This window comes from Bubalus kerabau, chromosome 3, assembly GCF_029407905.1.
Source record: "Bubalus kerabau isolate K-KA32 ecotype Philippines breed swamp buffalo chromosome 3, PCC_UOA_SB_1v2, whole genome shotgun sequence".
NCBI lineage: Eukaryota > Metazoa > Chordata > Mammalia > Artiodactyla > Bovidae > Bubalus > Bubalus kerabau.
The window spans coordinates 186,833,215-186,855,649 of record NC_073626.1 but is presented as its reverse complement, the minus strand read 5'-3'; the positions used below and the strand labels follow the sequence as shown (position 1 = coordinate 186,855,649).

The 22,435-nt window shown below is 51.7% G+C and overlaps 1 protein-coding gene across 7 annotated transcripts in view; it reads right to left on the bottom strand.

Moving 5' to 3' along the window:
* Positions 1-22,435, bottom strand: part of TMCO4 (transmembrane and coiled-coil domains 4) — a 103,692-nt gene that overhangs the window by 22,454 nt on the left and 58,803 nt on the right. For all 7 annotated transcript variants that reach the window (XM_055574280.1, XM_055574285.1, XM_055574279.1 and 4 more), the window contains one exon: positions 20,637-20,721. In XM_055574280.1, coding sequence (XP_055430255.1) covers positions 20,637-20,721 — 85 coding nt within the window. The remainder of the gene's footprint in view (positions 1-20,636; positions 20,722-22,435) is intronic.

Below are 22,435 nucleotides of genomic sequence, written 5' to 3'. Positions count from 1 at the left end.
TTCTCATGTTCCCCAGGAAGGTCTGTATAGTCAAAGCTATGGTTTTTCCAGTAGTCATGTATGGATGTGAGAGTTGGACCATAAAGAAGGCTGAGTGCTGAAGAATTGATGCTTTTGAACTGTGGTGTTGGAGAAGACTCTCGAGAGTCTCTTAGACAGCAAGGAGATCAAAACAGCCAATCCTAAAGGAAATCAGTCCTGAATATTCATTGGAAGGACTGATGCTAAAGCTAAAATTCCAATACTTTGGCCACCTGATGCAGAGCCGACTCAATGGAAAAGACCCTGGTGCTGGGAAAGATTGAAGGCGGGAGGAGAAGGGGACGACGGAGGATGAGACGGTGGGATGGCATCGCTGACTCAGTGGACCTGAGTTTGAGCAAGCTCCGGGGCTGGTGAAGGACAGGGAGGCCTGGTGTGCTGCAGTCCTTGGGGTTGCAAAGAGTTGGACACGACTGAGCAACTGGACAACAACAGGGAATCCCCAGCGCCCTCAGCAAACAGCACCTGGCAGCGGTGCTGTGCTCAGTAAGTACTGGTGGGATGAATGAAAGCAAGCCACGGGACTCGGCAGTGTGGACCCTTTGTGGTGAGAATACATGCAAAAAAAATTTTTTTTAATTGAGAGGTGCCAGTCGAGGATCTCTGTAGACTGGATAATGAAGAGCAAGTGCTGAGTCTGCTGAAAGTAAATGTGAGTATTTAACCACTGCTCTCAGCTTTTCGGGCTTTCCTGGTGGCTCAGTCAGTAAAGAATGCCCCTGCAACACAGGAGACATGAGTTTCATCCCTGCGTGGGAAGATCCCCCAGAGGAGGGCATGGCAACCCACTCCAGTATTGTTGCCTGGAGAATCCCATGGACAGAGGAGCCTGGTGAGCTACAGTCCACAGAGTCGCAAGGAGTTGGACAGGACTGAAGCAACTGAGCACTCAAGCACCCACTCAGCTCTTTAACTGCTGGTTTCCAGGCTTCTGCTCCAGGGGAACGGCTGCTACTGTGGCTAGCTGCGGTCTGCAGCAGGCAAGAACATGAACGGTCCTTCTGACCCTGCCCTGGTGGAGCTGGTCCTTCTGACCCTGACCTGACTGAGCCGACTCTCCCCTGGCTTCTGACAGTGTGAGCCAGAGGCTCATGGTGACCCTCCCAAGAAGCACCTAACATCAGCCATATTCACAGAATCCCTTGGGCTTGGCCTACATGATACGGAAGGCTTGGGATCTCCAGACCCTTCAGGAGCTTCGTGGTGTAGCTCAAGGTGTCCCATCTCTGGGGACAAAGATCCGGAGTGAATTTGAGGGCCTGTGTAAGTGCAAACCACCGCTGACCAATTAAAGGCCGCCTGTCGCACACGGCAGGTGCCATGATTAGGACTATCGGATGGCTGTTGCAACTCAGAATTTCTGGATTCAGGTAGCTTTTTGTCATTACATACTTTCTCCACCAGGAGACGCTGAAAGAGTGACAAGTGCCACGGGCAGGGCTGGGAAATGTTTGCCAGCAGAAAGGGCCCAGGGGCACAGAAACGTTGGGAATCGCCAGTCTGGGAGAAGTTGCTTGACCTTGAGCACAGAAGATATCTTCAAATGCTGGTTTTGCGTGAATTGAAGTCAGTTATGTAGTAACTTGGAGCCTTAGCTTCCTCATGTAAAATGGAGATAATACAATAATGTTGATTTCCCAGGGCTAGAGTGAGGTTGTTATATGCTCAGGGTGGTTCCTGGCACATGCCCGGTCAGTGGGATCCACTGTTTTTCCCATGCACACAATCAAGTTGGCAGCGAGGCAGAAATGGTGGGCAGGACGCACTGTCTTTGGAGATGGCTTCGCCATTACAGTACCACACCTGCTTCTGCTGCTGCTGCTAAGTCGCTTCAGTCGTGTCCAACTCTCTGAGCCCATAGACGGCAGCCCACCAGACTCCCCCGTCCCTGGGATTCTCCAGGCAAGAACACTGGAGTGGGTTGCCATTTCCTTCCCCAATGCATGAAAGTGAAAAGTGAAAGGGAAGTCGCTCAGTCGTGTCTGACTCTTTGCGACCCCATGGACTGCAGCCCACCAGGCTCCTCCGTCCATGGGATTTTCCAGGCAAGAGTCCTGGAGTGGGGTGTCATTGCCTTCTCTGTGCCTGTTTCTAGCCAGCTGCTAATTGCAGGTACTATTTGAGGAGTCAGTGGTGGGGAGTAGTGATGCCGGGCACGTGGTCGGAGGATGAAGCCTCCGGAGGGAAGCAGCTGTAGAGCTGTCAACTACAGTTAAACACATCCTCATTTACTTAAAAACATTTTTTTTTTGGCCCCACCACTCAGCTTGTGGGATCTCAGTTACCCAACCAAGGATTGAAACCGCACCCCTGGCAGGGAAAGCAGACAGTCCTAACCGCTGGACCACCAGGGAAGTCCCCAAATTAAAAAAAAAAAACAAATTATGGTAAAATACTCATAACATGAGTTTTCATCTTAACCATTTAAAAAATTCTTTTGATATGGACCTTTTAAAAAAGTCTTTATTGAATTTGCTACAATGTTGCTTCTGTTTTATTATTTTTATTTTTTAGCTGTGAGGCTTGTGGGATCTTAGTTTCCCGAGTAGGGGTCCCAACCCCCTGCACTGGAGGGCTCCGTCTCACCCACTGGTCCTCCAGGGAAGTTCCTTAACCATTTTTAAGAGTACAGTTCAGTGGCATTAAGTATAGCCATACTGTTGTGCAACCATCTTGCTTTTTATCACTTAGGATTTAGATAAATCAGTTTCTATCTTGTCAACTGCTCTTATCACGCCAGATTCCTGATATGACACTTTTACCACTGGGGTGCTCCTGGCAGTCTGGAGATTGTCTTAGCTTTTCAAAAAAATACAAAACAAATCACAAAAAAAGCCCCAAGAGCTGAGAACGGCTAGTTCTTCACAACAGCAAGAATTCTTTCACTCTGGAGCCCTGGTCTTTAAAATCCTCTATGCTGTGGTTCGGTCACCAAGTCGTGTCTGACCCTTTGCGACCCCCTGGACTGCAGCACGCCAGACCTCCCTGTCCTTCATTATCTTCCGGAGTTTGCTCAAACTCATGTCCATCAAGTCGGTGATGCCATCCAACCATCTCATCCTCTGTCGTCCCCTTCTCGTCCTGCCTTCAGTCTTTCCCAGCATCAGGGTCTTTTCCAATGAGTCAGTTCTTTGCATCAGGTGGCCAAAGTATTGGAGCTTTGGCGTAAGCATCAGTCCTTCCAATGAATATTCAGGGTTGATTTCCTCTAGGATTGACTGGTTTGGTCTCCTGGCTGTCCAAGGGACTCCCACAAGTCTTCTCCAGCACCAAAATTTGAAAGATCAGCTCTTTGGCACTCAGCCTTCTTTAAGGTCCAACTCTCACATCTCTACATGACTAGTGTAAAAACCCTAGCTTTGACTATATGGACCTTTGTCGGCAAAGTGATGTCTCTGCTTTTTAATATGCCGTCTAGGTTTCTCACAGCCTTCCTTCCAAGGAGCAAGCGTCTTTCAATCTCATGGCTGCAGTCACCATCCGCAGTGATTTTGAGGCCCAAGAGAATAAAACCTGTCATTGCTTCCACTTCTCCCCCTTCTATTCGCCATGAAGTGATGAGACCAGATGCCACGATCTTAGTTTTCTGAATGCTGGATTTTGGGCCAGCTTTTCCACTCCCCTCTTTCGCCCTCATGAAGGCGCTCTTCAGTTCCCCTTCACTTTCTGGCATTAGAGTAGTAGCATCTGCATATCTGAGGCTGTTGATACATTGAGTTTCTATCAAACTAAACATTCTTAAAATGTACCAAGTAGGGCTAGCTCTTTCAGAGTCCCACAGAGCATCCTTTTTGTACGATGAGGGGGGCCCTGTGTCACTGGGAATGGCCACTCCCAGCTTTGCCTCTGTCATTCTGTCCTCTCCAGACCACGTGCTTTCGGAACATGAGGCAGGCCCTGGCGGTGCCTGCCAGGTCTCTCCCACCAGCCTCCTCTAGGAGCTACACAGAAATCTCATCACACGGCAGGAAAGGCCACATCACACGCTCCCACAGGCCTATCACACTGTCAGTAATGAGATTCTCCCGCGCTGCAAAGACCACAGTTTGAGAAGCGAAAAAGAAGGATGTTCTTCCTCCTGGCAGGGGGTCGTGTGTGCACTGAGCGATAAGGTGGGAAACGAAGGAGGAAGTTATCTCCTGATGGCGGGTCCAGAAAACAGACCTTGAAGAAAATGCTGTGAACCGCATCTAACACAAATGAAATCCATGCCAAAGACACACGTACACGCAAGATAAACCCACAGACGCGGCGGAGGGGAGAGGGAGAGGTCCAGGAGCCAGAGGGAAGGGAGATGAAGGCAAGCTTTGACTGTCCCCCTCCTCCCAACCCTTCAGTGGAATGACGTTCACACTAGAAAGAACCGTTTAAGGGAGCCCGTTGATGGATTATAGGGATTTGGGATGATTTTTTCATGGAAGGAGTAAGCCTTCATCTCTCCCTTTTGATTCCCGTCTCTTCCATTCGGCAAAGTGGTAAGGCTGTTACTAGCATCTGGGAGCCCGAAAAATTAATCTGCATGCCTGACCTCTCGTGGTTGTCCACCCGCCTCTCCAGGGGAGGCTAAAGCGGGGTCTGGCTGCAGACAAAGCACCTGGGAGGTGCGATTCCGTAGAAGGGAAAGAAATCACATCAAAGGCGATGTCTGCTGGAGATGAAAGAGCCAGCTGACTGAACGACAGTTTGCTTTGCATTTCAACTGTACCTAGTGACACCCCAGACGCAGTTTTCAGCTAAGTGAGAGTTCAAGAATTCAAGGTCAGGATGTTTAAGTGTGTCTGAGCTTACTGAGGAACTCTTTTGCCTTGGTTTTATCCTTCAAGTATCACAGGCAGTAATACTGGTCTAACTTCAGAGGAGCTGGGAGAGAAGCTGGAGAGAGAGATCTTGCTGCAGAGGTCATTCCTTTGTTGTTTGTTTTTAAATAAAGTTCTGGTATACTATTTCTTAACCTCCCTTCTTTTCTTTATCATCATCACAGCTTACCTAGGCTAAGTGCTTTATACATATACTGTTTCATTTTCTTCTTGTAACAACCCTAGGAGGTAAGCAGGACTACTCCCATTTTATGATGGGGAAAACTTGCCTCAGAGACACTAAGTAATTTGCCCAAAGTCACACAATAAGGGGCAGAGTGGAATTCAGTGATCCCTACATTTTCTCTCCTACTCTACTTCCCTAATCTTGAACCAAAACATGTCTTTTGATAACTGCGACATCTTCTAAAATCGAATATTAAAAACAGAACAGCACAACTTGCCAAGATAAACAGTTCTTACTCGGTTGACTCAAGACACACACCAGCAGGCTGGAGTTTGCTGGAAGACTGACATCCTGATGTGGGCACCACGCCAAAGGCACACGACCTTTTGCTTTGCTACTCTTGGGAACACCTGTCAAACCAAGTGGGTGGAAAGATCACGCAAAGAAAGAGGGGTCTGCATGAGACATGTCACACTGTGCAGTTTCTGATGGGCAGTTACGGCTGTCGGTCCACACCCTAGCTGCTGCTGGTGCTGCTGCTAAGTCGCTTCAGTCGTGTCCAACTCTGAGCGACCCCATAGACGGCAGCCCACCAGGCTCCCCCATCCCTGGGATTCTCCAGGCAAGAACACTGGAGTGGGTTGCCATTTCCTTCTCCAGTGCATGAAAGTTAAAAGTGAAAGTGAAGTTGCTCAGTGGTGTCCGACTCTTCGTGACCCCATGGACTGCAGCCTACCAGGCTCCTCCGTCCATAGGATTTTCCAGGCAAGAGTACTGGAGTGGGGGGCCATCCATCCTAGCATGGGCACTCAATTCCCCACCAGAAAGGTTAAACTGAACAAGATGACATGAATAGAAACACAGCTGTGAGCCAGTATAACACCAGCAGTTTCATTATATGCATATACACAAATAAAATGTCTTTCTATTGGTTAGCTGCTGCTGTATAACAAATAAGCCCCAGACTCAGTGACCTGAAGTAACCATTTGTTATTTCTCATGAGCCTACCAATGGGCTATGCAGTTCTGCTGAGATTATCCTGGCCTGCTTGATCCCACTGGGTTCACTCATGTGTCTACGACCAGCTGGTGGGTAGCCTGGGGGCTGGCTGAGATTACGTGGCTTTGCCTCACGTGTCTTCCATCCTCCAGGGGGCTAGCCTTGACTTGTTCTTAAGGCGAGGGTGAAACCCATGTGCGAGGCCTTCCGAAGCTTAAGTTTGAAATGGATATGATGTCATTTCTTTTACTTTTTTTTTTTAGCGAATGCAAGTCACAAGGCCAGTCCAGATTCAAAGGGTGGAGAAACTGACTGCACTTCTTGATGGGAAGAGCTTCAAGGTCATATTGGAAAAGATGTGAAAATAGGGAGGGGTGGAGAAGTAGGGCCATTTTTTTTTTTTGCAATCAGTCTACGACAGATATATGCAATATATCTGAAACACTGCAAAGTACTGAGAGCTCGTGTGCAGTAAGCAATGGGTTAAAAACCCCTGGTGGTACCAGTACTAGGGGAATGTTTCTTTGAATTCTCACCCAGTGAGAAGAGGAGTGGGAGGAACACCTGGGCACTGAAGCAGCCCAGCCAGGATGTTGGCAAGTGGCTGTTTTCAGGGATGTGGTTTTGGGACTCTGAATGAAGGCAGGATCCTTCTAGAGAACTGGAAAATAGGCCAAAACAGAATCCTTTAGGCAAGATCAAGGTGGGGTGTTCAAGCACTGATTTAATCAAGTGCAAGATCAAGCAACCAGGTCCAGAGGGCCAGTGGTCAGAGCTGCAGAGCAGGGTCTGGAGGCTTTTATTCAAGTATGATAAAGGCAGCTAGTGGTTATGAGCATGGTCCTGGATTCCAGGAACAGTGCTAGATGTTCTGTCTATATTATCACAGTAATATTCACTGTTTTTTGAAGTAGAGTTCCTTGAGTAGTTACTGCAGCAAGGGTCTCTTTAAGGTAAACTTGCTCAGTCTTTGAAAATATCTTTTGGCTTCCACCTCAAATGATAGTTTAGCTGGATGGATATACAATTTTAGATTGACAATTCTTTTTTTCCCTTTTGTGGTTTCTATTGTTTTGAGAAGTCTCATCAGTCTAGTTGAGGTTTCTTTGTAAGTATTATTTTTAAAAATTCATTTAAAAAGTAATTAAACAATTCCTTTTTATCTCTGGAGTTCACTATGATCTGTGTAGGTGTAACATATTTATTCTGCTCAAGACTCATGTTCCCTGAACCTTAGGAATCACGTCTGTCAGTCAATCTCAGTCAGTAAATTGTATCTCTTTCCTATTCTCTCCTTTTTGGAGTTGGAATTAGGCAACTGTTGAACATTAACTTCTCTTTCCTATCTTCTATCTCTTTATCTCTCCACAATGCATTGTGAGTAATTTCTTCAAACCAATCTTCCAATTCATTGTTTCCCTTTTTAAGTGTAAGCCAGTGTTGGTCACTCAGCCGTGTCCGACTTTTGGCAATCCCATGGCAGTCCCAGAGGAGCCCGCCAGGCTCCTCAGTCCATGAAATTCTCCAGGCAAGAATAATGGAGTGGGTTGCCATTTCCTTCTCCGGGGCTCCTGTAGGGGAAATTAGAATGGTATGTCTCAAGTCCAAGGGAGCCCCTGGGCATGTTCATTATCAGAGTGATGCTCTCCTTTGTAAAGCACTTCTGACTGCCAGATTGTTGAACTGTGAGCCATTCAGGAGCCATTGCTCTTCTGACCTTAACATACCTAATACGTACCCCAAAGATCTTTCCTTTGGGAAAGATTTCTCGCTAGCTTTGTCTAATCTGTTTAACTTTCCCACCAAAGTTTTAATTTCAATGACTATTCTTTTTCATTTCTAAAAGTTCCACTGGTTTCATTTAAAAATCTCCCTGTACTTTTTTTTTTCCCAACATTTTACTCTTTCCACTTATCCTTCAATGTTTTATGTCCTTAATTATTGTAATCATGCTTATTTTTTTGAGGGGGGCACTCCTTTAGGCCATTCTATTAAATTAAGGATCTAATCTTGATGTTTGCTTCTTTGTGCTTTTCCCATATGGTGTTTTTCGTTTTTTTTTTTTTCATGTGTTTTTATCAACTTTATGGAGTAAGACCTCATCTTTAAAGCTGCTCTTACATGGGAATCTGTGTAGTTTGGACTGAGGACCTGTATGGTAATGCCTGTGGCTGGGAACCTGGCTGAAAGTCCACAGTGGTTATTCCCATTCTGCTAGTGCTTATAACCTGGGGTCCACAGCGCTGCCTACAGTTTAGCAAGTCTGAGTCCACTGAACTGAGGTTCTCTGGACTCCAATGTCAGGCTCGTATTCTGACAGTAGTGGTCATGTTTCCACTGGGTAATTTTACTTAAAGTGCCTAGATCTGGGTTCAAAGTAAGATTTCCCCGTGGTTGCTTCCTCTTACCCACTCTCAAGCTTTATAACTCTTTATGCCATTTCTGAAACAGATGGTACAGTGATTGCCAGTCAGGAACAGTCAGGGCAGAGATCACTGATAAGGCTGCTGGTAGTAATGTCTTTATGACTAACGCTGCCTTATCCCTGCATGAACAGCCCTGCCAAAGTGGGAGCCTCAGACCCCGGCGTGGGCCCAGTTCTGGCAGCCGCTCGCCTCTTTGAACGACCCAGTGAGCATGAATGCATGTCTATGGGCCTGAGTTCAAGTTCCTGGTGGGGTAACTGGAGGCATATCAGAAACCTGGTCATTGCTCTTCCTCTTCTCTGCCAATTACTTTCTCCACACGGGTCGGCACAGGGCAGGGGCCTCCCAGTGACCTCTGCGATGCTGTGGAATCCTCAAAAACAACCCCATCTGAGTTCCCTTCCATCTTTTAAAATAAGTGCCACGGGAACCTGATCTTGTATAGTTTTTGGTCATTAAAGAAAAAGGGGGCATCGCTAATGGACTAATTGGATTTGATTTTTCTTTCTTTTCTTAAGAGAAGTTCTTTTTCAGAACATTTCCTCCTGATTTTCATCTGGGGAGGGGAACAAGTTCACGGAAATGACAGCACACGTTGGGTAGCTGTTGCCAGGAAAGCCCGGTGACGCTTAGGAGGGCAGACCTTCTGCTTTGATGACATGAGCAGGGGTCCAATGGGGCCACGGGAGCCAGGCCAGGCCACGCCTGTCCATCTCCTCATCCAGAAAGGGCAGGAGAATCGCTGACTTGCAGGGCTGTTGGGAAGACTCTAGGAGATGATGCCAGGAAACACCTTTCCCAGCAGGAGCTCGGTAAATACCAGATCCTCCCCCTCTTTGTATCTCCACCCACCCCTCCCGCCCCCCTTTTATTTTGGCCACACCTTGCAGCTTGTGGGATCTTAGTTCCTCGACCAGGGATCAAATCCAGGCCTCCAGTGGTGAAAGCATGGAGTCCTAACTACTGGACCACCAGGGAACTACCCTGCTGCTTTGTATCTCTGATGTCTAATAAATACAGACAGGGAGGATGTGGCTGCTGACACGGAAATCTCTCAGACAGCGGGAGGAGGTACCAGTTCTGCACAAGCCCCCAAGGGAAGGCTGCCGGCCTCTCTGGCCGGCGCCTGTTGGAAGCCCGCTCCAAGCTGGGCTCGTGAGGTGCGTGCTCCATGAGTCACCGCCAGATGGTGCTGTGGCAGCCACAGATGCTCCAGGTGTCCCGGGACACTCGGCCAGGACCTTCCAGGAAAGCCACCTGCAAGCGTGGGGCTGACTACACCCCAGAGCACCTGCCACGCCCCAGGGTCCCTGAGACGAGCCCCAAGAAGGCTCCAGACCTGACCCTGCCTTTTACTGGCTGTGCAGCCTGGACAAGCTGGGTAAACACTCAGTGGTGCCATTCAAGAGACAGGTCCAAGGTCCCCCTGGGGCAGTGGAGCGGGCCTTGCCATGGGTCACAGGGCCTAGGTGCACACGGGTTGGCTGGGACCATCAACGAGACACTTCATGGGAAGAACCGGGCAGGAACTGTGACTCAGTCAGCTGGCTTCATTAAGTGCGGTTCAACAAGCCCTCAAAGGACTTCCCTTGTGGTCCAGCAGCTAAGACTCTGAGCTCCCAATGCAGGGGGCTTAGGTTCGATCCCTGGTCAGGGAACTAGATCTCATGTGCTGCAACTAAGACCCAGCGTAGCCAAATAGATAAATAAATACATATTAAAAAACAAACAAACAAGAAAACCCCACAGCCCTCTTATGGGGTATCTAAGGCTGGGCCAAGGTTGGAGAAGACTCTTGAGAGTCCCTTGGACTGCTAGGAGATCCAACCAGGCCATCCTAAAGGAAATCAGTCCTGAATATTCATTGGAAGGACTGATGCTGACGCTGAAGCTCCAATACTTTGGCCACCTGATGCAAAGAACTGACTCATTGGAAAAGACCCTGATGCTGGGAAAGATTGAAGGTGGGAGGAGAAGGGAACGACAGAGGATGAGATGGTTAGATGGCATCACTGACTCAATGGACATGAGTTTGGGCAAGCTCTGGGAGTTGGTGATGGACAGGGAGGCCTGGTGTGCTGTGGTCCATGGGGTCGCAAAGAGTCAGACACGACTGAGCAACTAAACTGACTAAGCTGTGAGCCATGTTCAACAACGGTCCCCTGAAGCCTCTACCCCCAGCAACTGCTAAATTACTAAATGTAAAATTACACCAATGAGAGCCCAACTTGGGACTTGCCGCCTAATTAACATTCTTTCAAGTACCCAGGTGCTCAAAGCTGAAGAAATTATCTCCCTGCCTGAGTTTCTGCAGACACCCCTGCTACCACCTTCCAGACAATTAGGCAGCACCCTGGAGAGGTCATTCCCAGCCATGGTGTGGTCTTCATGGTACTGGGTCTGTAAACCTTTCCAGTGAGCAGAAGACAGAGCTGTTTGAGGCTCTGATGGCTAATTAAACCTGAACCTGAGCACTTAGCTCCTCACAGGAGAGTGTGAAACTCTCAGAGTGAGACAGGTTGAAAAGGAAGGTCTTACTACCAGCAGAGCTGGTATCTCCAAGTCCCCTTATGGAAGTGAGAAATAGGATCAATGCTTTCTGCTTTTGCTCTGATGGCTAGGAAGTGAGTAGCTGAAGCCACAGCTCAGTTATAGCAGCTGGGTGATAACAGGAGAAAGTACAACCGTAGCAGTAACAGGGACAAAGATAGCAGTTACTGAACGCCTGCGACTTGCCAGCCATTTTTGCTAAGTGCTTTACATATATTGGGGCTTCCCTGGTGGCTCAGAGGTTAAAGCGTCTGCCTGGAATGCGGGAGACCTGGGTTTGATCCCTGGGTCGGGAAGATCCCCTGGGGAAGGAAATGGCAACCCACTCCAGTACTCTTGCCTGGAGAATCAATGGAGGGAGGAGCCTGGTAGGCTACAGTCCATGGGGTTGAAAAGAGTTGGACACGACTGAGGGACTGAACTGAACTGAGGTGCTTCCTTCCCCTGCTGGGATCCCCAAACCCCCAGAGTGCTGCTCCTTCACTGCAGAGGGTCTGGATTCTTCAGTTATTATCAACCAGACTCATGCAAGGGACTTGTTTATACAACATTCTCAGTGAGGGGGAGGCCCAGGAGGGAGGGAAACTGAGAAAGGTCCCTTGGTGGGGGCGTGCTCGTGAGGCTGGTGGGGCACCAGGGCTCACCATGGCCGGGAAAATAATTCCTGGAGGCTGCCCCTCCATCGCCCTGCAGAGAGAAGCTTTGGCAGATAATCTGTTTCCCAGGAGCTCGGACAGAGAGCAGGAGAGGGACCTGGACCAAGGGCCAGGGCCAGGCGCTGGGGGGCAGCCTCAGCTCTGCCACCTCCCAGCTCTGACTCTGGGGAAACCCTTCAACTCTCCGAGTCTCAAAGTCCTTGTCCACTCTCTATAGAATATGGTGAGTCAGATGCCGGCCCATGAGGAGGCTGTGAGGATCCGAGTTAACAAAACTGACACCATCAAGCATTGGCACAGACATCCGTCCCATCTGTGGTGACGGACACCAAAGCCAAGAGCAGGGACTTCCCTGGTGGCCCAGTGGTGAAGAATCCGCCTGCAATGTGGGAGACCTGGGTTCGATCCCTGCGTTGGGAAGATACCCTGGAGAAGGGAAAGGCTACGCACTCTAGTATCCTGGCCTGGAGAATTCCATGGACTGTACAGTTCAGGGGGGTTGCAAACAGTCAGACACGACTGAGTGACTTTCACTCACTCACTCACTCACTATGCCGTCAGGGCTTCCCAGGTGGCTCAGTGGTAAAGAACCTGCCGGCCAATGCAGGAGTTGCAGGAGACTCAGGTTCAATCCCTGAATCAGGAAGACCTCCTGGAGAAGGAAATGGCAGCCCACTCTAGTATTCCTGCCTGGGAAATCCCATGGACAGAGGAGCCTGGTGGGCTAGAGCCCACGGCGTCGCAAGGAATCGAACAGAACTCAGCAACTGAGCACACGCGCTCTACGTCTCCAGGGCATTTTTATCAGGTCATGTCTGATTCTCTGGGCCCTGGGCTGGAGCCAGTCACCATCACCACAGCTCAGAGTTTTGTCTGCCTGCAGCCTGCTCCCTGCTGGACTGGACCCAGCTCTATACTGGCCTCATCTCTGGTCCTCTGGTGGGTAACCTTCTGGGGACCATCCCTGCTTCTGTCTGTTGGGGGGTCCCGTGGCTGGAGCTCCTGGGTACCATCAACCCCTGGCACTCTCATCCCAGCATCCTCAGGACCTGTCACACTCTGGCTTCCCATCAAGGGGTTCTTCTATCCCGCAAGCTATGAGGCAGGGTAAGGGAAGAGAGGAAAGTCCCTATTTTGTAGATAAAGAAACTAATGTTTCAACTGAGAATTAATTAGAGACCAGAATCCAAAAAGGTCTTCCAGTTGGAGTCCATGGTGGGAATACTCACTGGTCTTTCCCAGATGTTAGAAACATCAATTTGCCTTGCTCTAGCTGATGAAACATGAGTGAAAGTCACGTGTTAGTTCCAGGTGAAAATGAAGAGCTAGTGTGTAATTCACCACAATCTCGACCTCCTACTGAGGGAGCTTCCCCTGGCCTGGATGGCTGAGTGACTACAAAGATCAGAGCCCCGGCCGACCCACAGTGGACGGGAAGCACAGTGAAGCCCCCCGCTGGGACCGGAAGCACAGTGAAGCCGTCCGCTGGGACCGGAAGCACCGTGAAGCCGTCCGCTGGGACCGGAAGCACGGTGAAGCCCTCCGCTGGGACCGGAAGCACGGTGAAGCCCTCCGCTGGGACCGGAAGCACCGTGAAGCCGTCCGCTGGGACCGGAAGCACGGTGAAGCCCCCCGCTGGGACCGGAAGCACGGTGAAGCCCCCCGCTGGGACCGGAAGCACGGTGAAGCCCCCCGCTGGGACCGGAAGCACGGTGAAGCCCCCCGCTGGGACCGGAAGCACCGTGAAGCCCCCCGCTGGGACCGGAAGCACGGTGAAGCCCCCCGCTGGGACCGGAAGCACGGTGAAGCCCCCCGCTGGGACCGGAAGCACGGTGAAGCCCCCCGCTGGGACCGGAAGCACCGTGAAGCCCTCCGCTGGGACCGGAAGCACGGTGAAGCCCCCCGCTGGGACCGGAAGCACGGTGAAGCCCCCCGCTGGGACCGGAAGCACGGTGAAGCCCCCCGCTGGGACCGGAAGCACGGTGAAGCCGTCCGCTGGGACCGGAAGCACGGTGAAGCCCTCCGCTGGGCCACGCCTCTAAGGAGGCGGGGCTGTTTGTCACTGCAGCGTAACCTCGCCTGTCCTGACTGATACCGTGTGACTGTTTACGTTAGACACGTCACTTACAGAGCGTGCGCTCTCTGTTGGCTTCATCCCAGATACACGAGGCACAGAGGCTGCTCACACACAATTCCTGCCCTCAAGGGGTTCGTGGTCCAGACACCTATTTGAAAGTAGGCTGCCCACCCTGAGCTGGAGGGAGGAGCAGGACCAGGCGAGGGGTACCTTGGGGATGGCTGCATATCCCCTAAGCAGTAACCCCCTGCTGTCTGCAACATCACTCAGGACGGAAATGAAGCTGTGAGGTGGTTAATGCCATAGGCAGCTTTTCCTGGGGGAGGGGAAAAAGGATGAGCTGTGGCTGGGTGGGAGCAGAGGGCCGGGGGAGGCTGGGTGGGAGCAGAGGGCCTGGGAGGCCGGCTGAAGGGTGCTGTGCTCTCGGCGACTCATTTATCGCTACATCGCATTACTCGGTCTCCAGGGAATCCAGAAGACAATTAGTACATTCAATTGCATTAGAGTAATTCCTGTTTCACATTTCCCCCAACTCAGATAATGACAGCTTTCCTGCAATTAGGAGAGGGTCTTCTCTGTGTAAAGATTAATTGGGTGTTAAACGAGCAGGGCTGCCTGAAACCAGACAGCTGAGCTGGAATGAATTAGATGTGAAACAGCAGCTCCGGGCAAAGGGTGAATAATTCATTCATGACCACAGTCAGCTGCAGACTTGAAGGTGCCCCACCAGAAACCCAGGCCAGCGCTTGGGAGGGGTTGTCAAGAAAGACAGGGTGGCGGGGGAAGGCAAGTGCAGGAACAGAGAGGAACAGAACCTGGGGGCCCCCACTCTGATGGGAGGCCGATTTTTCTCAACTGGGGCGTCGGTTAAGGTCACCTATATGTGTGGTGTTCTAATCATATGAGCCCTGCCTTGCCTTTTTTTTTTTTTTTTTTTTTTGGCCTCACTGTGCAGCCTGTGGGCTCTTCATTTCTGACTGGGGCTCAAACCTGAGTCCTCGGCAGTGAAAGCATACAGTCCTAACCATGGGACCTCCAGGGAATTTCAAGCCAGCTCCCTCTTAAACAGCTTAAGACAGATCTTAGCATAAAATAAATGCTCAATAAGACTCCCCAGGCTCCCACACACCAGCATCTGTGAGCACTACTGCATGTATCACTTACAGCCTTGATGACAATACTATTATTACTCAGGGTGTTACCCGAGTCCCCTGGAGCTCAGAAAGGTGAGACTTGCCTCGTAGTGGGTGTTGGATTCAAAGGGGATGCCCAGACTCCAGAGCCTGCATATCTGCAGCAGCTGAGCTGCGTCTCTTGGTGGGGAAGAGTCTGTGGCCCCGTCCCCAGCTGAGCACAGAGGCCTGCATCTGTGCAGTCCTTCTGGCTTGGTCCGCCTCTCATCTTTGATGGGTGGGGAACGGGTGAAAGTGAAGGGCACTCAGTCATGTCCGACCCTGTGACCCCATGGACTGTGTAGTCCATGGAATTCTCCAGGCAAGAACACTGGAGTGGGCAGCCTTTTCCCTTCTCCAGGGGATCTTCCTGACCCAGGGATAGAACCCAGGACTGGGTGGTAAGTGGTAAAGTCCTGCAGACCAGAGGCTCACTGGATGGCTGGAGAGAATGTGGGCAGTAAGAGGGAAAGAGGACACGGGAAGACGAGGGCCCCGCTCAACACGCAGGCGCCTGAGCCTATTTTTGTGAATGTCTGTCCACGTTTTCATTCACGTTACTCCGTGGCCCCGCTGGCCTTGGGCCCAGGCCCCCAGGGAGGCTGCGCAGCAGCAACCGGCTCTCGGGTTCAGGACCCTCTGCTCTGCTCTGCAGGCGGGCGTGTGTTGTTTCTGACTTCCTATTTCTATGAACCATCAGGAGTTCCCTTCTTGCTCTCTGGAAAGGTAGAGAGAAACGGGAGAAATACAGGACTCTGAGGCCTGGTATCAGGGGCTCACTGTCTACCTGGAGGCGCTGAGGGGGCCAGCAGGGTGGACGGGGTCAAAGGGCACGGCTTGCTGCCCCCCCCCCCCCCCCCCGCCAACGTGTCCCACCTCTCACCATGGGAGCGCAGCCCATGTCTGGAATAAGCCTCTGCCACCATGGGCAGACCCCTTCTCGGAGAGCTCTTAACCAAGGGCGAGGCAAAGGGCGACTGGGGTGCTCTCTCGCCTCCTGTCCGGACACGCTGGGATGGGATGTTACCAGAGGGAAAACTCCCAAGCTGATGGAGACGATTCTCGTTCAGAGCATTCTGGCTTCAAGTTTTTCCTTTAGGAGGTGATCGGGTGGGGACAAAACCAGCTGTGTTTTTGAGCACAGGGCTTCTATTCAGATTCAATCAAACTCTTGTTATTTGGGAAGCTGCCCATCCTAGTTCCTTCTTTGTTTAAAATCCGCCCTGGACACAGAGAACAATGGGGGCGGCAGAGGTCCTTGGGGCTGGCTGAGTTGCTGCTCTATGTGTTAATGTGTGTGAGCATATGGGAATGTGTGCATGGGAGTGTGTGGGTGTGAACCGCGGGCTGTCCGGGGCTGACCCCCCGCCCTGCCCCCAGTGCCTCCCTCTGCAGGACCTGCTCAGCTCTTCATTCGCCCCACAGTTCAGAGGCCGAGGCCTAAGCATCAGTTCCAATGCCTCAGCCTGTGCGGGGCTCCTGTCCTAACCATGACCCGCCTCCAGCTCAGTGCCCCTCTCACAGGCTGCAAGAACACAGCGTTTCCAGACACGCTGAGAGCCCTTCCTTTGTCCTGCTGGCCCGGGCCTCTGGAATGCCCTCCCCGCTCGGGCCTCGGGAGGACTCCCACCCATACTCTCCTCTGCAAAGTACAGCAGTGTCGGGACTGAGGGCCCTGAAGCCCAGCGCCCTGGGGTCACATCCCGGCTCCAGCTCTCAGCACCCGAGTGGCTCCTCTGTGCGGCCTCATTCAGTTTTCCCCCAGGGGCTGCGGGGAGATTGAGCCCCTGGCGCAGGGGGAGTCTGCACCCGGCTCTTGAGTACATCAGCCCACGCTTGATTCCCTCGCTCAGAGTCAAGTTCCCCGCCCTTCCCTGAGCTCTCAAACGTGCTGGGTGCCAGGGAGATGGTGGGGCACAGGCAGACCTTGTCCACCTGGAGTTCGGGATCTAACACGTGTGCCAGAAAGTAGACATAAAATGACAAGCACCATGGGCTCCCCTGGTGGCTCAGCTGGTACAGAATCCGCCCGCAATGCGGGAGACCTGGGTTCGATCCCTGGGTCGGGAAGATCCCCTGGAGAAGGGAAAGGCTACCCGCTCCAGTATTCTGGCCTGGAGAATTCCATGGACTGTATAGTCCATGGGGTCACAAAGAGTCTGAAACAACTGAACAACTTTGACTTTCTACCTACTCGACGCTCACCATAGTTCCCCGTGTGTGGTAGGCCCTCACGTTAGAGTTTAGAGGAACAGGTGTTTACTAATGGAACCTAAACTGCAGACAACAAAGGTCCATCTAGTCAAGGCCATGGTTTTTCCAGTGGTCACGTATGGATGTGAGAGTTGGACCATAAAGAAAGCTGAGCACCAAAGAATTGATGCTTTTGAACTGTGGTGTTGGAGAAGACTCTTGAGAGTCCCTTGGACTGCAAGGAGATCCAACCAGTCCATCCTAATGGAAATCAGTCCTGAATGTTCATTGGAAGGACTGATGCTGAAGCTGAAACTCCCATACTTTGGCCACCTGATGTGAAGAACTGACTCATTTGAAAAGACCATGATGGTGGGAAAGATTGAGGGCAGGAGGAGCAGGGGATGACAGAGGATGAGATGGCTGGATGGCATCACTGACTTGATGCACATGAGTTTTGAGTAAACTCCAGGAGTTGGTGGATGGACAGGGAAGCCTGGCGTGCTGCAGTTCATGGGGTTGCAAAGAGTCGGACATGACCGAGCAACTGAACTGAACTGAACCTGTGGAAGGTACTTCCACATTCATGGTCTCATTTTAATCTCTCCAGGAGCCTCCAAGATGAGTGTACCAAACCCCACATCAGATGAGGAAACTGAGGCTCAGAGGGGTTAAGTGATTTTCCCGAGGTCCCACAGCTCATCGGTGACAAACCTGGGACCCAGATCCAGGTCTGCCTGATACCAAAGCCCCAGTTCTTATTGGTTGGCAGTGAAGGTCCAGGAGAGGAAGCAGTGACCAAAAAGAGGCCAGAAGGAAGCTGCTCTAGGAACCAGCCCTGCAAAGGCAGAGAGGCAGGACATCGTCCTCCCCCCGGTCTCCAGCCTCACTTGCCAGAGGCAGCTGACAGTCGATCTCACTTCTGATGGCCTCAGCCAAGTGGTCAATGGAAATGAATCCAATTTGTTCAGCAGGGGAATTGAAGAGTTGGCTTGTATTAATGTTCTGAAGCTAATAAGTAATTTATGCTCACTGGAGCCAAAAGTATGCCTTTCTCCTCTGAATTGAGAATCGGTCCTGTTAATAAGACCATGTCGTCCAGGTGGCCTTGTTCTTTGACCACCTGATGCAAAGAGTCGACTCACTGGAAAAGACCCTGATGCTGGAAAAGATTAAGGGCAGGAGGAGAAGGGGGTGGCAGAGGATGAGACGGTTAGGTAGTATCACAGGCTCGATGGACATGGATTTGAGCAAACTCCAGGAAACAGGGGAGCATAGAGGAGCCTGGCGTGTGGCAGTCCACGGGGGCGCAAAGAGTCTGACACGAGTGAGTCACTCAACAACTGTTGAATACTGAGGTACTCAGTACTGAGGAGTACTGAGTACATCCAGGTACTGAGGAGCCTAGCGGATGGTCTGCTGCATGGGCTGGGGATGGATGACCAGGAAAGGAGCAAGATAATGACGGCACAGAGGAGGATAACGTCCCGGGGTGGGGGGAGCAACTACAGAGAGCAGGGGTGGGTGCAAGGTCCCCCTGCACCGGCAGAGACACCTCAGCCTGAAGGCCAGGGGAGGATCAGGAGCCAGCACGGGGCCGGTGGCCTGACTGCCATGGTCTCTCTGCCCTTTGCCGCTGCCCAGAGGTGACATGAACCTCCTGCTGCAAATGGAGAGATGGACGCATAGGGAGGCTGCATCCTTACCCAACCCAGGTTCCCCAGCTGGGCAGAGGCTGGTCTTTGCAAACGCAGACCCAGGTCTCAGGCTGGCAAAGCCCATGCCCTCCTAACCCCAGAGTCAGAGTCCACCATTTGGCTTCCCTCCCCCTCCACTGTGGACAGAATGCACTGCTCCACCCTGCTGGTCTGAGCTTCCCCAGTGGCTCAAAGGGTGAAGGATCCGCCTGTAATGGGGGAGACCCAAGTTCTATCCCTGGGTCGGGAAGAACCCCCGGAGAAGGGAATGCTCAGGCCACTCCAGTATTCTTGCCTGGAGAATCCCATGGACAGAGGAGCGTGGCAGGCTACAGTCCATGGGATCTCAAAGAGTCAAACAGGACTGAGCAACTAACACTCAAGTCCTGACTAACACTCAAGTCCTGCTTGTGTGGTTTGACCGTCACTTGCTCTGACCAACAGAGTGCATGTGAGATTAAAGATCGTTGACAGTTCTCTGCCACTCGCCCCATCCAGAGAAGGAATCCTTTCTGCTGGTGCTCTGCAGGGCAGTGGACCACCTCAAGTGCCCTGAGCTCTGCACCTCATCTCCCCGTAACCCTCCCTGGGTGGCAGCCCCGGCTGACAGATCTGTCTCAAACCAGCATTCAGTCCCGGAGGCCTCACCCACCCGAGGCTGGGGCAGGGGCATCCAGGCTTTCCGCTGCCTCCACGATGAAAGCACGTCACTGAACGGCATGCCACGCTCCCACAGGTGTCTGTAGTGGGTGGAACAGTGCCCCCTCCCCCACTGAGATATGCGCTCAGAACCTGTGAGCGGGACCTGACTTGGACAAAGTGTCTTTGCAGAAGTAATTAAATCACACACAGGTAATTGGTATCAGGTGGCTCAGTGGTAAAGAATCTACCCGCCAATGCAGGAGATGCAGGCGATGTGGGTTCAATCCCTGGGTCAAGAAAATGCCCTGGAGGAGGAAACGGCAACCCCCTCCAGTATTCTTGCCTGGAGCATCCCAAGGACAGAAGAGCCTGGTGGGCTGCAGTCCATGGGGTTGCAAACAGTCAGACACGACTGAGCACACACGTGCCTGCACCTGAGACGAGGTCATCCTGGCTTTGAGCGGGTAGCCCTGAAGTCACCAAAACTGTCCTTAGGGCAGAAGAGGAGACATAAAGGAGAAGGTGACGAGGATGAGGCATGAGTGGAACGTCGCATCTACAAGCCTGGCCAGCACTGGAAGCTGGAAGAGGTGAGGTCCCCCCAGAGCCTTCAGAGGGAACGTGGCCCTGCCAACACCCCAACTTCAGAGCCCTCCCACCCCCTCCTCTCCCACTCTAGAACCCACATCAGGATTTCCCAGGCAGTTCAGGGGTTAGCAGTCTGCCTGCCAACACAGAGGACACGGGTTTGATTCCTGTTCTGGGAAGACCCCACATGCCTCGGGGCACCTAAGCCCATCGCCACAAGTACTGAGCCTATGTTCTAGAGGCCGTGCTCTGCAACAGGAGAAGCCGCCACAGGGAGAAGCCCAAGCCTGTCAGTGAAGCCGTAACTAGAGAAAGCCCGCGTGCAGTAACGAGGACCCAGCGTGGCCAAAATCAATAAGTAAGTAAATTAAAAAAAAAAAACACATCAGAAAACCAAGGCCATTATTGTAGGACTATCTCACATCCACTCTAATTTACATATGGAAGAAATAAACAATTTTCCAAGTAACTATTTTCTCTTTTTCAAACTATTTTAAGCTTTTAACTAAGATCTGGGAACACAGTCACAAGACTTGAGGTCCCTGGTGTGGAGCCTCCGGCCTAGGGACGGACTCAGGAAGGGTTTTCACCTGTAACAAGCCAGCCTTACCTTTCTCCTGAGCCATTTCCTGCAGACAGAAGTAGATGACTCTGGCTCCCAGGCTGAAGCCGATCAGGGTGACAGGCCGCCGGCCCTGGGGAAGAAGGGACACAGGTGTGCACAGTGGTTCCAGAAAGGCTGCCCTGATGACGGCGGCCCTTGCACACTTGTCAGCAGCTGCCTTGCACTTCATGCATGGGGGCTGTGCCGTTCCTGACCCGGGCTCTGATGTCTCCATCAGGAGAGGCGTTTATGCAGGAGGGCACCTGCTAGGGAACTGGCTTCCTCTGAGGCTGACAGGCAGTGTTTCACTGGGTTAATTTCCTTTTATCCCACACCATTTCCCAGCAGCCGTCTCTCCTTCCCCGTCTACCTGTGTGCGGCAAATGACTGCAGTGAAGGGGCCCCTTCTGGAGCTGGGAGAGGGGGCGGGAGGTACCCCCAGATGCGATGGAGAAGAGGGCGAAGGGTGACGTGGAGCAGGGGGACTGCTCTGTCCCTAGATAGGAAAGCGGGGTATGAAATGCTGGCCTTAGACTAGAAGAGGAGACAGTACGTTAGAGTGCTGTGTCTGGAATGGAAGGCTGATGAGGGGACCTACTGTATAGCACGGGGCCGGGGGGAAGTACCGTCTGTTGTAGGACGTATGTTCAGTTAACCTTAACAGTGCATTGAGAGTCCTTGGACTGCAAGGAGATCCAACCAGGCCATCCTAAAGGAGATCAGTCCTGGGTGTTCATTGGAAGGATTGACGTTGAAGCTGAAGCTCCAATACTGTGGCCACCTGATGCGAAGAGCTGACTCATTTGAAAAGACCCTGATGCTGGGAAAGATTGAAGGCGGGAGGAGAAGGGGACGATAGAGGATGAGATGGCTGGATGGCATCACCGACTCAATGGACATGAGTTTGAGTAATCCCCGGGAGTTGGTGAGGGACAGGGAGGCCTGGCGTGCCATGGTTCATGGGGTCGCAAAGAGTTGGGCACAACTGAGTGACTGAGCTGAACTGAACAATGCATTCCAACGTACAGTAGGTGCAGACAAGTACTGTTTGAGTCTACTTATACAAGGGGCCTGGAAGAGTCAGATTCACAGAGTCAGAAAGGACCCTGGTAGATCCAGGGGCCGTGGGGGGCGGAGGGGAGAGGGGACGGGACTCAGTGTTTCGTGGGGTCAGAGTTTCAGTCTAGGAAGGTGAAAAATTCGGGAGATGGATGATGGTGCGAGTTACACCAGTGCCTCTGAACTGGACACTTAAATATGGTTAAAGAAGTATTTTTATCTTATGTGACTTTCACCACAATAATAATAATAATGAAAACATAAAAAGGGATTCCCCTGGTAAGGCTTCCCTGGTGGCTCAGACGGTAAAGCGTCTGCCTGCAATGCGGGAGACCCGGGTTCGATCCCTGGGTCGGGAAGATCCCCTGGAGGAAGGAAATGGCAACCCACTCCAGTACTCTTGCCTGGAAAATCCCATGGACTGAGGAGCCTGGTAGGTTATGGTCCATGGGGTCCCCTGGTGGTCCAATGGTTAAGAATCCTTTCCAATGCAGCACGTGTAGCTTTGATCCCTGGTTGGAGAACTAAGATCCTACATGTCTCAGAGCAACTAAGCCTGTGCAATGCAACTGCTGAGCCTGCGCACTGCAACGAGTGTGTGTGCCTCGATGAGGGATCCCACGTGATGCAGTGAAGACCCGAGGCAGCCAAATAACAAAAAAACACATAAAGAGAAAAACGGGGGGTTCCAAGTCAGACGCACAGAGGAACTTTCTGACTAAAGAACTTGCAGAAAGTGCAACCTG